The sequence below is a fragment of the Gymnoscopelus microlampas genome (genome assembly GCF_963454915.1).
Source record: "Gymnoscopelus microlampas genome assembly, chromosome: 17".
Classification (NCBI taxonomy): domain Eukaryota; kingdom Metazoa; phylum Chordata; class Actinopteri; order Myctophiformes; family Myctophidae; genus Gymnoscopelus; species Gymnoscopelus microlampas.
In genome coordinates, this window is record NC_139954.1 from 5,274,199 (window position 1) to 5,290,891 (window position 16,693).

General features: G+C 40.1%; 1 protein-coding gene across 1 annotated transcript in view; it reads left to right on the forward strand.

The window, feature by feature from the left end:
- The first annotated feature begins 8,716 nt into the window (after positions 1-8,716).
- Positions 8,717-16,693, forward strand: part of epha3 (eph receptor A3) — a 225,193-nt gene continuing 217,216 nt past the window's right edge. Inside the window, exon 1 of the mRNA XM_084083917.1 lies at positions 8,717-8,857. Within this exon, the coding sequence (XP_083940043.1) occupies positions 8,752-8,857 (106 nt within the window). The 5' untranslated portion in view covers positions 8,717-8,751. The remainder of the gene's footprint in view (positions 8,858-16,693) is intronic.

The window sequence follows — 16,693 nt, forward strand, 5'->3', positions numbered from 1 at the left end:
ACCAAAACACAAAAAAAAAACTAACAAAATCCGCCCAAAAAACACAACATTTTGAAAATACAGAATTTGTTTACATTTGACAGTTACAAATGTTTTTCACGCTTTTTCAAAAATAGCAGATCTACAAGCTCATAGCGCGGCACTCGGTGCTATGAGCTTGTATATCTGCTATTTTTGAATAGCCAAAGTCTAAAGTAAGGGGTATAGTCCACTGAAAGTCCATCCCCCCCCACCTTCTGAGAGCCCGTGACGTCCCTGCTTAGTAGCAATAACAATAGTTTGACGAGACGAGATAGTGTTGATTGTGATCGTGAAACACACATTGTTACACACAGTAGAATGCTTAATAGTGTTAATCTACTGAAGAGTCCATCTGCAGAGGTCATCAAAAGTGGGGTCGTGGGAAGATGTCGCGCTTTGACAACTGAAAATATACATATTTACAGTTTGCTTCCCATAACAGATTTTTTTATTTTTGCGTTGGCTATTTAAAAATAGCAGATCTACAAGCTCACAGCGTGGCTGAAATGCTGCGAGCTTGTACATCTGCTATTTTTTTTTTTTTTTTTATAAATCTTGAAAGTGTGAGAACTACAGATTTCGAAGGCATTTTTGTCTCTGTTTTATAATAGTATTTTTTTATTAAACTTCTGGCATCAGATACAGGCTGGGTACTACATGCTTTTGCATATGTGTACAGAAACAGCTTTCTGTCGTTTTTTAAACTACGTTTATAAAACACAATAAATAGAAATGTATTTTCTAATAAATATGGGAAGTAAAGTAACCTGGGGGCAGAAGGTGCAGGTAACCAGATCAGAAATGTATTGCGGAGCTCGGCCGTTTAAGGCTTTAAAAAGTCAAAGTAAAATTGTAAAAATCAATACGATGTTTCACTGGAGGTAGCCAGTGCAGTTGGGCCAGAACTGGGGTAAATGTGTTCTCGTTTCTCAAGTTCCATGCAGTCAAAAGTCTGGCAGCTGAATCTTGTACCATCTGTAGACGCAGAGAGAGTGGACTGAGTCAGCCCGTGATACAGAGAGTTACAATAATCCAACCGAGAGGTAATAATAAAAGCATGGATGACCGTGTCCTGCCCCTTGTGTGTTAAAACAGGCTTCAGTTTAACTACGGTTCTTAACCGATAAAAGCTATACCCTTCACTACACCACAAACATCTTTATTACAATTTAGCCAGGTGTCCAAAAAAACACTCAGAGGTTGTTGTTTTTTTACAGTGTTATGCAAATTTGCAGAGAGGGTGCCTAGTACATTTGTTAGGCCATTGTCGGTTTTTGGCAAGCCAAATATTATGATTTTGTTTTAAACTCACTGAGTGCCATTGACGTGTTTCACGTGTTTTCCCGGAATGGAGCTGGGTGCCAATGACGTGTTTGACGTGTTTTTGAAAAAATATGGGGAAAAAAAACGTTCAGAACCCAAGATATCATCATTTGAAGATTTGCTGCTCCATTCACTTCTTGCTTAACTTATTACTGAAAAGGGATGTATCTCGGCTCCTGAGCACTTTTTTTTTTACAATGTATTTTTGGCTGGCAAAGTGTTTAAAATAGCAAATCTACAAGCTCAATCGCTTTTGGAAAAAAACGTTCAGAACCTAAGATATCATCATTTGAAGATTTGCTGCTCTATTCACTTCTTGTTTAACTTATTACTGAAAAAGACACGTTATGTATCTCGGCTCCTGAGCACTTTTTTGTATGTATTTTTGGCTGGCACAGTTCGCAATTATTTCTTTATTTCATTGGCATCTGAATGAGTTAACTGGAGAAACTTTCTAGCCACATCCAACCTTCGGATATCGTCGGCGTAATCTCTACTTTGTACTCCGGTACTCAGGGTCGAGTACTTTGTCTACCACTCGACACTGCCGAACTCAGAAACACATCATCGGTTCCTTAGAACACATCGATATCCACGCGGGGGCCGTATTATATTATATTATATCATATCATATCATATCAATATGTGTGCTGTGGTGTTCACCTCTTTCTCGGTGCGTAATAAGTGAATTAGTGGGACGTGGAGGATGATGGACGACAGGGGGGGGGGCTGGCGTGTCTGAAAACCCGCCGTAAATCCTGGTGCCACGGCCACTTAATACTCTGGCCCAGAGACCCCGGGACTCATTTCTCAGCGCAGGGACACACTGACAGGCCCGAACACCCATCCATTATTACATGAGTCATGAGAACCACTCCCATTGTCCACTCCCTCCCTCTCTCTCTCTCTCTCTCTCTCTCTCTCCGGCTATCAGCGCAGAAATATCTGCATTATGGACGGACTGTGACAGATGGGACCGCACGGACCCCGTGGCGGACGATATATACCCAAGTACTTTCACTCAGTGGTGGAACAAGTACTCCATTTTTTTTTTTACTCAAGTAAAAGTATCAATACCGCAATGTAAGAAGTACTCTGTTACAAGTAAAAGGCCCGTGTTCAAAATGTTACTCGAGTAAAAGTACAAAAGTATTGGCATCAAAATACACTTAAAGTACCAAAAGTAAAAGTATTAAAATGTTTGAAAATAGCAGATCTAAAAGCTCACAACGCGGCGCGATGCGCCGCGTTGTGAGCTTGTAGGTCTAAAACCATTGGTGGTGTTGTGTCCTGGATTCGAACCAACATCATCTCGGGTCACACACTCCATGCAGGAGGTGTGGAAGGAAAATGTCCAAAATCACTGCATGGCCACCTACTGTACATACACACACACACACACACACACACACACACACGGCTGCATCGCATCGCATAATATGGGCTTCGCATCGCATAATATGGGCTTCGCATCGCATAATATGGGCTTCGCATTGCATATTTCCATATATTTCGCAACTTTTCGCATATCGCCGCATATTGCCGCATATTTCACAACTTCCCGCAATTTCACCACATAAAATTGCAAAAGAAAAAAGCATATTTCATCGCAAAATCAAGGATTTTAGCCCGCATAATCAAGAGTTTTAGCCCCGCATAATCAAGAGTTTTAGCCCGCATAATCAAGAGTTTTAGCCCCGCATAATCAAGAGTTTTAGCCCGCATAATCAAGAGTTTTAGCCCGCATAATCAAGAGTTTTAGCCCCGCGTAATCAAGAGTTTTAGCCCTGTATAATCAAGAGTTTTAGCCCCGCATAATCAAGAGTTTTAGTCCGTATAATCAAGAGTTTTAGCCCGCATAATCAAGAGTTTTAGCCCACATAATGAAGAGTTTTAGCCCGCATAATCAAGAGTTTTAGCCCGCATAATCAAGAGTTTTAGCCCACATAATGAAGAGTTTTAGCCCGCATAATGAAGAGTTTTTGCCCGCATAATCAAGAGTTTTAGCCCACATAATCAAGAGTTTTAGCCCACATAATCAAGAGTTTTAGCCCGCATAATCAAGAGTTTTAGCCCGCATAATCAAGAGTTTTAGCCCGCATAATCAAGAGTTTTAGCCCGCATAATCAAGAGTTTTAGCCCGCATAATCAAGAGTTTTAGCCCGCATAATCAAGAGTTTTAGCCTGCATAATCAAGAGTTTTAGCCTGCATAATCAAGAGTTTTAGCCCACATAATCAAGAGTTTTAGCCCACATAATCAAGAGTTTTAGCCTGCATAATGAAGAGTTTTAGCCCGCATAATCAAGAGTTTTAGCCCGCATAATCAAGAGTTTTAGCCCACATAATCAAGAGTTTTAGCCCCGCATAATCAAAAGTTTTAGCCCGCATAATCAAGAGTTTTAGCCCGCATAATCAAGAGTTTTAGCCCGCATAATCAAGAGTTTTAGCCCACATAATCAAGAGTTTTAGCCCGCATAATCAAGAGTTTTAGCCCACATAATCAAGAGTTTTAGCCCGCATAATCAAGAGTTTTAGCCCGCATAATCAAGAATTTTAGCCCGCATAATCAAGAGTTTTAGCCCGCATAATCAAGAGTTTTAGCCCGCATAATCAAGAGTTTTAGCCTGCATAATCAAGCGTTTTAGCCTGCATAATCAAGAGTTTTAGTCCGCATAATCAAGTTTTTTTTTCTGGAGGGTCTAAATAAAGGTATCAAATAGGGGTCTGTGGACCAGTGGTGGAAAAAGTACCAATACGGCAATATAGAAATACTCTGTTACAAGTAAAAGTCCAGAATTAAAAATGTACTCGAGTAAAAGTACAAAAGTAGTGGCATCAAAATGTACTTAAAGTACCAAAAGTAAAAGTACTAAAATATTTGAAAATAGCAGATCTACAAGCTCACAACGCGTCGCGATGCGACGCGTTGTGAGCTTATAGATCGCCTATTTTCAAATAGCCCAGGTATAAAATAGGGCTAAAGTGATTCATGTATGTTTTGTAATATCATTTATATCTGCAAAGTAACTAGTAACTAAGGTTTTCAAATAATTGTAGTGGAGTAAAAGTACAATATTTGCCTCTGAGATGTAGTGAAGTAGAAGTAAAAGCATAGACAATTGGAAATACTCCAGTAAAGTAAAAGTACCTCAAAATTGTACTTAAGTGCAGTAGCCTACTTAAGTACTTATTTACTTTCCACCACTGCTGTGGACTAAAGCAACCTTTTCATTATCAGGGCCCATTTTAAAATCTGAAAGGAGTTTGCGGCCCACCCATCTGACCGCTTAACGCGACAGCCTGTTTGTCGGGCATGCCGTGTAAAGACGGGTCAGATGGGTGGGCCGTGTGTGTTTTTCAGAGCATGTTTATTTTATTGATCACATCAATCGATTGTGTTCCGGGCTTATTGGATCAATGGAAATGTATTGGAATCACTTTTTAATATCAATGTCATTGATCATATAGCGGCCCACTTGCAGTACCCTCACGGCCCACCGGTGGTCCCTATAGTGGCCCACGTGGTTGGCAAGCTGTGGACGGATGCAGAATATCAACCTAACCAGGGGTCTGTGAAATACATTTAAAGACGGGGTGCCGTGATTTTCAGTGATCCCCCCCGCCTTCCCCCCTAAAACATAATCATCAGGTATTATGGTTATACTAGGAGGAAGATTTTTTTCAAAAAAGTGTACAGAAATTGTTAAAATTATGTCTTTATGTGGACACGCCTCCAGTTCATTAAGTATACCTGATTCTCACCTTAGCACCTCCTCCACCACCTTAGCACCACCCACCTGTCCTAGTCCCTCCTCCTCCTCATGCCCACACCTGTTGTTGCGACCGTAGGTCGCACTTACTATAGAAACCTGCTCCAGGTGTCCGTCCTGTCCGTCCGTCACTCCGTCACTCCGTCACTCCGTCACACACGTCCGTCACACTTTTGCCCTGCTCATATCTCCGCACCCGTTGCCCCGATCCATGCCAGATTTTGCACACACACTCCTTACCTGCCAAACTACACCCTCCAAGGACCCCCGGAGCTCCAGGGACCCCCAGCGGCCTCGGGGACCCCCAAGTGTAGAAAATGAGCACATGTGGACAAATTACCAAATGACCACCCCAACGGGGCTGCTCACGGGGCATTCCCGGGGACCACCCACTCCTGGTGCTCCAGAACGGATGCAAAAGTGGTGGCGCCCCCAGTGGAGGACCCCCTGCCACTGCAGCTCACATAAAATGCCGTAACTCGCATTCACTCTGTTACCCATTTGCAACAGCTACACATTACACGTTTTCTGCCCACATAAACGCCACCATGTCACAGCTAACCCCACATTTAGACCACCAAACAAAACTATCCATTGCCCACACAACTAGGAACCAATCGCCGTTACAGCCCTCTTCTGTATACATGTGACCTACGGTCGCTTATCTCCCGATTAGGGAGTCTTACTGGTGTTAAGATACTGTAATGAGGGGGAGGGTATAATAATTTTACTGTGTCATTAAAGTGCTGTTTCTCTATTGGCACGTTTGACCCTCAAGGTTTCAGCCTCCGGGAAGAAACTCAAAATAGTCAGAGAAGACATAAAACACCATAAAACCACCACCAGGGGGCTTCATGAAGTTCTATCAACCTCATAGACACATGAAAAACAGAAAAAGTGCAAAACCATGGCACCACCTCTTTAACAAAATCACTGTCCTACTTTTCCCCAGAGCTCAGCTCCACCTCCCCCCCTCCACCCCCCTCCACCCCCCTCCCATCCCACAACAGCTGGCTTGTCATCTAGTCACGTGACGTGTCCCCCCCTCCCCCCCAGCCTGTCAGCGGTGTCACAGTGCGTTTAGGGGCGTGTCCCCCCCTCCCCCCAGCCTGTCAGCGGTGTCACAGTGCGTTTAAGGGCGTGTCCCCCCCGATCCAAAGTGACCGACAAACGGCCCTGTCTGTCTTTCTACATAGATCAGACACCCCTGTGTGTCATATCACTGTGACGTCAGGATGGAAACCTTGTATGTCCCAAGCCGTTCCTTCTTTTTTCCCCCTTTTTTTTCATTGTTTTAAAAACGTTTTAACCCATTAAAGGGGAAGACCACTCATTTTCAACATTGAACCATTGGCTCCACCCCCTCAACCAAAAGTACACCCTGCGTACGTCACTGATCACGTGACCTCAATCAATTATCCTTTTCTAGTTAACACAGAAGGGGGGGGGGGGGCTTTTTTCTTATTTCCACACAACAGCTCTAAGGTGTATTAAAGACATAGTTCAATGTTGAAAATGAGTGGTATTACCCTTTAAGACCTGAGGCTCCGATTCTACAAAATATTTAGATTTTATTTATTTTTATTTAAAAAAAAAAACATTCTATTAAAAGATTTGCACACATTTTCCAAAAAATAGCAGATCTACAAGCTCATAGCGCGGCACTCGGTGCCGCGCTAGGAGCTTGTATATCTGTATTTTTGAATAGCCAAAGAAATCTAAATATGGAGATACAAGGTCTGTGCGCGACAGCGAAGACATGGCATAGAAATATAGAGCATAGATCAGCTGTACAATGGCCCTGTCATAACATTATAGAAATATACAACAGAGATCAGCTCTACAATGGCCCTGTCATAACACTATAGAAATATACCACATAGATCAGCTTTATGGCCCTGTCATAACACTATAGAAATATACACCATAGATCAGCTTTACAATGGCCCTGTCATACAGCATATATAGAAATATTCAACACAGAAATATGCAACATAGATCCATATCAGAGACCACAATGGCCCTGTCACTCAACACATAGAAATAGGTCAAATGTCCCTCAGATTTCATTGTGTTTTTCTACGTTGGACAATAGAACAATATGAATCAAAATGACATTGAATTAAATTGCACAGGGCAGATGTGACAAATAAATAACTTAAATGCACAAATAAATGATTGACAATGGCTGGTACCAATAATATTAATTGAAAACAAAAATAGCCGATCTACAAGTTCACAACGTGTCACATTGTGCCATGTTGTGAGCTTGTAGATTGGCATTTTTTTTAAAGCTTTTTTCCAACTCATTAATTCATACAGATGAATGGACACGATTCTGAGGATTATGCAAAAATATGTGTGATTATCTCAAATAATTGCGACCAGGCGATTATGTAATAATTGTAACAGGCCTAACTGTAGGATTAAGCGGCTCATCTTTAATGTGTCATAATGACCTAGATATCGTTTGATTGTCTCTGGACACAAATGATACTTAATTTGATACACTGATTACTTTAAGTATAAGTCGTGATGCGACGCGTTGTGAGCTTGTAGATCTGCTATTTTCAAATAGCCTAGGTAAGGCTAAAGTGGTTAATGTATGTTTTATACTGTCATAATGTATATCTGAAAAGTAACTATTAACTAAGAGTTGAAGTAGAAGTATTGGAAATCGGAAATACTCAACTAAAGTACAAATACCTCAAAATTGTCCTGAAGTACAGTACTTAAGTAAATGTACCTAGTTATTTCCACCACTGATTATTAGATAATTGCCTAATCGCTCATTTGAGATAACAATCGTTATTTCCATGTTGAAAACATTTTTCATACATTTTCAAACAATAAATATGTAACTGTCGGGTGGAAACCTCGTATGTCCAAAACTGTTACTTTTCAGGATTCAAATTCACAAATAGCAAAAGTAGCAGATCTACAAGCTCAGAATGTGTTGTTTAGGAGGTTTCAGTCTGATAGACAAAGATAAATGTATTTATTTTTTCATTTATATATGTAACCAAGGTTCAATGCCAAAAAGTACAATGAAATCATCATCATCATAATCCTTCGTGCTAAATCTGACCTCTGGTGAACTTTTCTCTTTTTCTTTTTTAAAAATTGGCTCTTTAGGACCCAGCGGGGAAAAGCGCTGCCTGTCTAGCAGTCCGCCGTGGTTGAGAGAGAGAGAGAGAGCGAGAGAGAGAGAGAGAGAGCGAGAGAGAGAGAGAGAGAGAGAGAGAGAGAGAGAGAGAGAGAGAGAGAGAGAGAGAGAGAGAGAGAGAGAGAGAGAGAGAGAGAGAGAGAGAGAGAGAGAGAGAGAGAGAGAGAGAGAGCGAGAGAGAGAGCTAAAAAGAGAGCGAGAGAGAAAGCCTGCGAGAGAGAGCGAAAGAGAGAGAGCGAGAGAAAGAGAGCGAGAGAGAGCGAGAGCGAGAGCGAGAGAGAGAGAAAGCCTGCGAGAGAGAGAGAGAGAGAGAGAGAGAGAGAGAGAGAGAGAGAGAGAGCGAGAGAGAGAGAGAGAGAGAGAGAGAGCGAGCTCTCTCCGTCTCCTCAGTCAGTGTTGAGTCAGTCAGTCAGTGAGTGGTGGGTGTACATGGAGTTATGTTGTACCGTTATGTTCTGTAGTGAACCATCATGTCTGCCGCTGTGGATCATACACACACACATAACGGACTCTTTTTTATTCTTCTATTAATGATCGCCGCTCTGTGGCCGGCAGAGAGCTACCCAAACAATGAAGGTAAGAGAGACTAGAGAGAGAGAGAGAGACACCTTTCCATTGTACGTTAGACGTTATTTTTGTTTCAGGATTGTTGTGCTACACTTTTCGCTTTGGCAACAATGTTGCACGCACACGCACGCACACACACACACACACACACACACACACACACACACACACACACACACACACACACACACACACACACACACACACGCACGCACGCACGCACGCGCGCGTGTGTGTGTCGTCAATAATCGGAGTGGTGGGCTGCTGTATACAGGGCAGTCAGTGGATCATGATCGGGACTAGATAGATATAGCCTCGATCTATGACCCTCGGCCGCCGGGCAAGGGGGGGGGGGTCATAGATCGAGGCTATATCTGGGGGGGGAGAGAAAGTAAATGCTTGGTGTGTGTGTGTGTGTATAGCGTGGGATAAAAGAAAGAAAGAGAGACCACGTAGCGTGGGAGATATAAAAGAAAGACCACCTTATAACCGCACGGAGTGAGACGTTATACCCAAAAAAAACATTGAAGAAGCAGGGCGCAGGTATAAACCCGTATTTGGAAGTGTGTGTGTGTGTGTGTGTGTGTGTGTGTGTGTGTGTGTGTGTGTGTGTGTGTGTGTGTGTGTGTGTGTGTGTGTGTGTGTGTGTGTGTGTGTGTGTGTGTTAGGCATACATTGTATGGATTCTTCTACGGAGTTATGACTATATGATTAGTTTCATAAAATGTCAGATTGCAGGGAACTCCGGAGTTCCCTGCAATCTGACAGTTTATGGAACTAAAATCATAAATTATGATTTAGTTCCATAAACTGTCAGATTACGGATTATATACCGATTGTTACGATTCATAATCACAATCATCGGATGGTTGGTATACAAATATCTGAAATCCGTCAGCTATAGTTTAGATTTGGGGATTTCTCTAATCTGAAAGAGACAGCGATTATTATTCTAATATAGGACAATGCGGGCAGACAGGGGCGCAGAATGGACCAAGTTTAAACCCCAAAAATATACGGATATATACGGGGATGATCGTTATATGAGCTTTTTGAACGCGATGATGATTTTTTTTATGAAATATTATTAGCCTGTTTTGTATGTAGATTTGTATCCAAGAAAGCCGTGTTTATCATCACAGTGTTTACAGCAGCCTAAATACAATACCCTGCATAGTGTATAGCCTAGTATGTAGGATTATGGCTTATATATCAGTGATATATCAGAGGGGTCATTTTAATATCAACGACCCCTCACCCTAGTTTGATATGCGTCACAATCAATTTAACCCCTTAATTTATCCATATTTTACACGTTGGCTATTCAAAAATAGCAGATCTACAAGTTCATAGTGCGGCACCGACTAGCTTGTAGATCTGCTTTTTTTAAAATACATTTTGTGCAAAGCTTTGAATGTATATAGGCTATATATATTTTAAAGCGAATATTTGTAACTCAAATCTTTGCTTCTGTGGGGGTCCCTGGGCTGGAACAACATATTTTGACATGGGGGGTCCGCGGCCAAATAGGCCGCGTATCATCTTGGGGGTAACCTGACATGAAAAAGTTTGAGAACCACTGATGTATAGTATATAATTATAGTAGGCTATTGTCTAGTGTAGGCTACAAATGGAACCAAATGGACCCGTATAAGGTCGCAGTTACAGAACCGAGACCCCCAGGCCGTAAAGGTCCTTAAATTATCACTCCTTTGGGAGCTTTCAAAGGGTCCAATTAATGACATGTTTTCATATTGACTAATAGCCTCGTCAAAGTAACGATCCAGTTATTATGAGTAGCCTAATATAATAGATATTTGGACGGATAATTCATCTGGTGACTGAATGCTTCAAATGAGACTCTATCCTTTTATACATTGCAATACTTTTTAACAGTTTGCAAACAAAAGCACAGAAAGTAGCCTACAGTTCTATTCAAAAGGATGCTATAAGGATTAAACCCCAAGAAAGCACTACGGCTTGTTTCCATTAGGGTCCTGGTCCATGTGTATTCACTTCATCGAAGCATTTAATGACAGACAAATACGCAAAAGCATCATATTGGCCTCTTGTACATGTCGGCTATAATAGAATAACGCTTCATATCGTTGTTCAAGTGGAGTCTGTACTCTGTAGGCTCTGTCCGTGGCCATGATGCTAAAACTGTCTGCACGTCTTGCAAAATGAACGTAATGTGTTTTTACACAAATATAATTCAATTCAATGACTTCAATGCAGTGCTTCTCAAACGTTTTCATGTCAAGGACCCCTAAAATGATGTGTATTTGGCTGCGGACCCCCACGTGAAAATATGTTGTGCCAGGGACCCCCAGTATTTGTATGTTTGAATAACATAAGGTCATAACAGTCTTAAGATTTCCAAGATTTTATTGAAAAGAAATGTGTCCGTAACAGCCTATAATGATTAAACAAAATGGCAGAGATATAAGTAAGTATAAGCCTAGGTTATTCACGAAATACATGCAGTCTCAAAAAGCAGTCATATATTGCCGTTTAGATTGACAGTAAGGCTATCAGACTGTGTGTTGTCTTGAAGACAGACGACACGTTTAACTCATTAAGACCTGCATCCGATTCTATACAAATGTCTTCTAAATCCTAAACGTTTTCTGAAGAAAAGTCATGTTTGTAGATATCAGTGGTGTCAAGGACCCCCACAATTATATGTATTTGGCCGCGGATCTAAAAAAAAAAAGAAAAAGAAAAAGCAATAGGCCTGTTATAGGCTATATGCGTCGGTTTTATTTAATCATATACACAGATCAATATAGCATGGTGGAAACAGTCCTCAATTTTTTTTACTTAAGTAAAGGTATCAATACTGCAATGTAGAAGTTACAAGCGAAAGTCCGGAATTCAAAATGTATAGGCCTACTTCAGTGAAAGTACAAAAGTATTGGCATAAATAAAAGTACGAAAAGTAGAAAGTATACACCGAATGTCCCATTTCACAAGTTTTCAAATGTATAAAAAATATTTTGAAAATAGCCGATCTACAAGCTCACAATGCCTTGCACCATGAGGCATTGTGAGCTTGTAGATCGGCTCTTTTCAAATGGCCAAAAAATATAGGGCTGAAGTGTTTCATGAATGTTTTGTAATGATAATCAAATTATCAAAATGTACAAAGTAACTAAAGTTTTCAAATAATTGTAGTGGAGTAAAAGTACAATATTTGCATCTGAGATGTAGTGGAGTAGAAGTAAAAGTACTGAAAATTGGAAATACTCCAGTAAGTAAAAAATACCTCAAAATTGTAAGTAGCCTACAGTTGAGTAAATGTACTTAGTTACTTTACACCACTGCTATTACATAGATATTCCATATTTGTAGCTGGTTTGTGTCAATGTATGGTCTGTCAAATCTAAGAGAAAGTTGATGAAAATGAAAAGCCATATATATAGGCCTATATTTGATTGATTTTGAAGAGGTCACTATAGGTCAAGGGCTGGGCTGACCTATTAGGCCTACTTTGTCCTATTTATGAAGTTTCTACCAATCGTTCTATATATATATATATATATATATATATATATATATATATATATATATATATATATATATATATATATATATATATATATATATTCTCCCCGGATATTTGGAAATAATTGCAGATCTACAAGCTTGAAAAATGTTCACAGTCTTGACGAAATGTTGACAAATCTTCTCTTATGGGGCTCTGCATAGAACAATATTTTCTGTGTGTGTGTGTGTGTGTGTGTGTGTGTGTGTGTGTGTGTGTGTGTGTGTGTGTGTGTGTGTGTGTGTGTGTGTGTGTGTGTGTGTGTGTGTGTGTGTGTGTGTGTGTGTGTGTGTGCGTGTGATTGCGTGTGAGTGCATGCATGCGCTCTCGCGCGCGCGTGTGTGAGCGTCTCCTCTCGTCATTAATGTGTTCCACCATCTGCCAGTGAGTGGCGCTGCAGAGCCGACAGTCTGTCTAATGTATAGAAACACACTATAGACTGTCTCTTTCTAAATAACATCAGCATCAGGGAAAGACTTCATTCTCACTCCTTAAAACATACTTTACGGTTAAAGATTGAAATTCCTTTTGCCAGGGCTCCTCAGACTTGCAGTTCATTAATAATAAAAAAAAAACAGAATACAACTATATAGATATATAACATCAGCACATAATAAAAAGCTAAAATGTTAAAAAATAAAAGGTACTTTAATTCAAAAACAAAAGGCCTATCTTCACACTATTCACTAAAACATCACCTTTGCGTGTATGTCAGAACACTATTTATTCAAAAGTCTTCTCGCTCGGTAAAATAAAGTTCTTTGTGTTAGAAAGCAACAAAAACAAGCATCTTTACAGGGTTTGAATTGACACTGTGTGGGTCTGTTGTGTGTTGAAGCGATGAAGTCGGTGTTGTTGGTTGAAAAACAGACTGCGACGCAGCTACAAAATATTATGAGGATTCCCCTTCACATTTTAATGTTTTGTTTACGTATATTTTCATAAAAGCTATTATGTTTTGCCTCTCTGCTGTCTCTGGTTGGTTAACTTTGCGTTAGAAAGCAACAAAACACAAGTTAAAAGGTCATTTTCTGGGCCTGTAAGCAAAATGTACTCAGCCCACACAATAAACTTTAAAATGGACTTAGCCCACACTGTAAAATCCTCAGGGTTTTCATTTAACTCTGGGAGCGTGTACAAATGGAACCAAATGGACCCGTACGGGTCCATTTGGTTCCATTTATACACACTCCCAGAGTTACAAATGGTTCATTTAGGCCGGTATTCATTCAGAGATTGCAAATGAATAAATCAACACTGAGTATTTCATCCATTTAATACACTCAACACACACTCTGTCTATTTGTAGCCTATAGACAGTCAAAATAAAAATAAAACAAAATAATGCAATTATAGTCTACTTCATTGCTCACTGTTATTTTTATTAATTTCTCTCTTCGTTTTCTTTTTATTCCACGTATCACGCGACAGTCTTATAAATATGATACCATTTAGGGATTAATTCTGGACCTTTTATATGAGACTATAGAGAGGTGTTGGGTTCTTATGAAACTATCATTTCATTTAATAAAAATACAAAAAAAGCTTTTTAAAAATAACAGCCAAGTACACGTTATACAAGCTTTCTGTGGCTTCTGGGCAATGACGTATATACATATAGGTCAGGATATGAATGGAGATGATTATGATTATGATTACACATAAAACACATGTTTTTTTAGGATAATGAGTGTGCGTAGTTATTTTTACAAAGCCATAAAGTGTGGCGGTCATATTTTTATGAAGATATTAAAATGATCTGCCAATTAGTTCTGGGATTAAACTTTGTTATGAGGCCATAAGTCAAAGGTACCCGTTGGCTAACATTTCTATTTTTTTTTTACTTTCATGAGCGATGCATTTATTTAATATTTTAGCAAAGGCGACTTAGTTCACACATATACAAAATATAACTATATCTATTTAATAACACAAGAATAAAAATGAGGCTTGTTCAGTCAAAATGTATTTTATCAGGATACCCATTGTTGTTCATTTCATCATTTTGTAACTCTTTAAGTCAGTAAATCTACAAGCTCACAATGCATTGCATGGCGACACATTGTGAGCTTGTAGATCGGCTATTTTTGCATAATAGCCTATAATCTTTGCTCGGCACTCGTGCAACGAAGTAGTATAAGGCATTCATTTATGAACAAAAAAAAGAACACTTTGTGGGTCTGTTTGGTTACATTTGTACACGCTTTAAAGTTAAACTAACACTTTAAGCCTATAAATGCCTTCAGCAGTGGTGGATAGTAACTAAGTACATTTACTCAAGTATAGTACTTAAGTACAATTTTGAGGATTGTTTTTACTTTACTGGAGTATTTCCAATTTTCTATATTTTTACTTCTACTCCACTACATCTCAGAGGGAAATATTATTACTTTTGCCCCACTACAATTATTTGGAAACTTTAGTTACTATTTACTATTTTGATTATAATTACAAAACATACATTAAACCACGTCAGCCATACTCTTTGGCTATTTGAAAATAGCCGATCTACAAGCTCGCAACGTTGTGAGCTTGTAGATCTGCTATTTTCCAAATTATTCGTATACATTTTGAACACTTGTCAAATGGGACACTCTAATGAGTACTTTTACTTTTGGTACTTTAATTACATTTTGATGCCAATACTTTTGTACTTTTTACTGAAGTGCAATTTTGAATACAGGACTTTTACTTGTAAACAGAATATTTCTACATTGTGGTATCGATACTCTTACTTAAGTAAAAACATTTGAGTACTTCTTCCACCACTCACTGGCCTTCAGTAAACGAAGTAAAAGACAAAATGGTCTTTGTGCGTCGTGTTGGAATGGAAGTGGAAGGCATGGCTTTTCTATCAGCTCTCCCATCTCGGGGTCCATGCCTACACCAACAAACCCAACGCTTTCTTTAATTCCTTCTAAAGGACACATTTATTTTCTCTGCCATTTAGACCTAATGGTCTTGAGCAAACTTTGGGCAGATATTATCTGGCCTGTAAAAAAAGAAAAGGAGGCTACTTTAAAACGTGTCCAAGGTGGGACGTTTCTACTCACTGAGGAGGAGGTTGACTCCAGACACATGATATTATCCTTGCTGTTCGGGGGCAGAAAATCTCGTATGTCCATATTCTAACCTTTTTTTGTTTTTTTCCCTGTAAATGAACTCCATACTTGATCATACCACAGCGTCACATAAAAGCATCAAAAGTAGCAGATTATTTAAGATTATTTAAAATAAAAAAAATCCCACGATTTTGTAACCCATATTTCACACCCAGTGCCAATTGCCTAAGCGTGTAATCCTGGGCGCTACTCTCCCTCTGCCAACCCGGGGAGAGCCCCGAATGAGCTTGCAGATCTGCTACTTTGGCTATTTTTGAATTTGAATCCTGAAAAGTAACAGTTTTGGGACATAATGAGCATATGAGGTTTCCACGTGACCTGACAATAGACAATATAGACGCAGGCCATTATGTTTTATATTCCCTAGAAAGTGTGTGGTTTTTTTATTTCCATATAGTTCAAACATCAAGCTGTTGGAATCGGAAATGAAGTTGTGAATCGCGTTGAATTGCGTGGCGTCCCACTATAACTAAGCTCTGCTTCGCTCCGAGGCAGCGGGAAGGAGGCCTGGGTTTATATTTAGCCGGGGCGCAGAGCGCACCCTCCTACTGCCCCGCCAGAGAGCATAGGGGCCTTGCCCCGGGACGGTACGTGAGCCTAAAGCCTCGTCGTATAGTAGGCTACTGTTGCCGGGCTGGAACGCTTGTTTTTGTGTGTGAGAGCGATGATGGTACCAGGGTCATCATTTGTTGCCTTGCTCAAAATAAATCCTACATTTTTCTTCACCAAAGACGGAGTGCCTTGGAAATATTTTCTTTGCAAGTCTGCAGTCCACACCTTTTTGGAATCAAGCAGTACTTCCTTGAAAACCCTTTTTTTGTTCAGATTGTACCAGAGGTTTATGTGTGGGGGGCTGGAAAATGTGCTTGCAACGCACACACATACACACGCACACACTTACACACACACACGCACACGCACACACACACACACGCACACGCACACGCACACGCACACACACACGAGAATGCTTGTAGATGGAGATAGAAGATGGATGCAGTTCTGTTTGTAGTGTCTGTTTAAAACGATGCTCTGTGGTTGCAACGTGTTTAAAGGAGCAATTCTCCCACTGTTGGACCATATTATCCTCATATAATTGCTCCTCACTAATGCTCATTATACGATGGCAAACGTCTCTGTCTGCTGGCTGTCTTTGTGTCTCAGAGGAGGACTGTG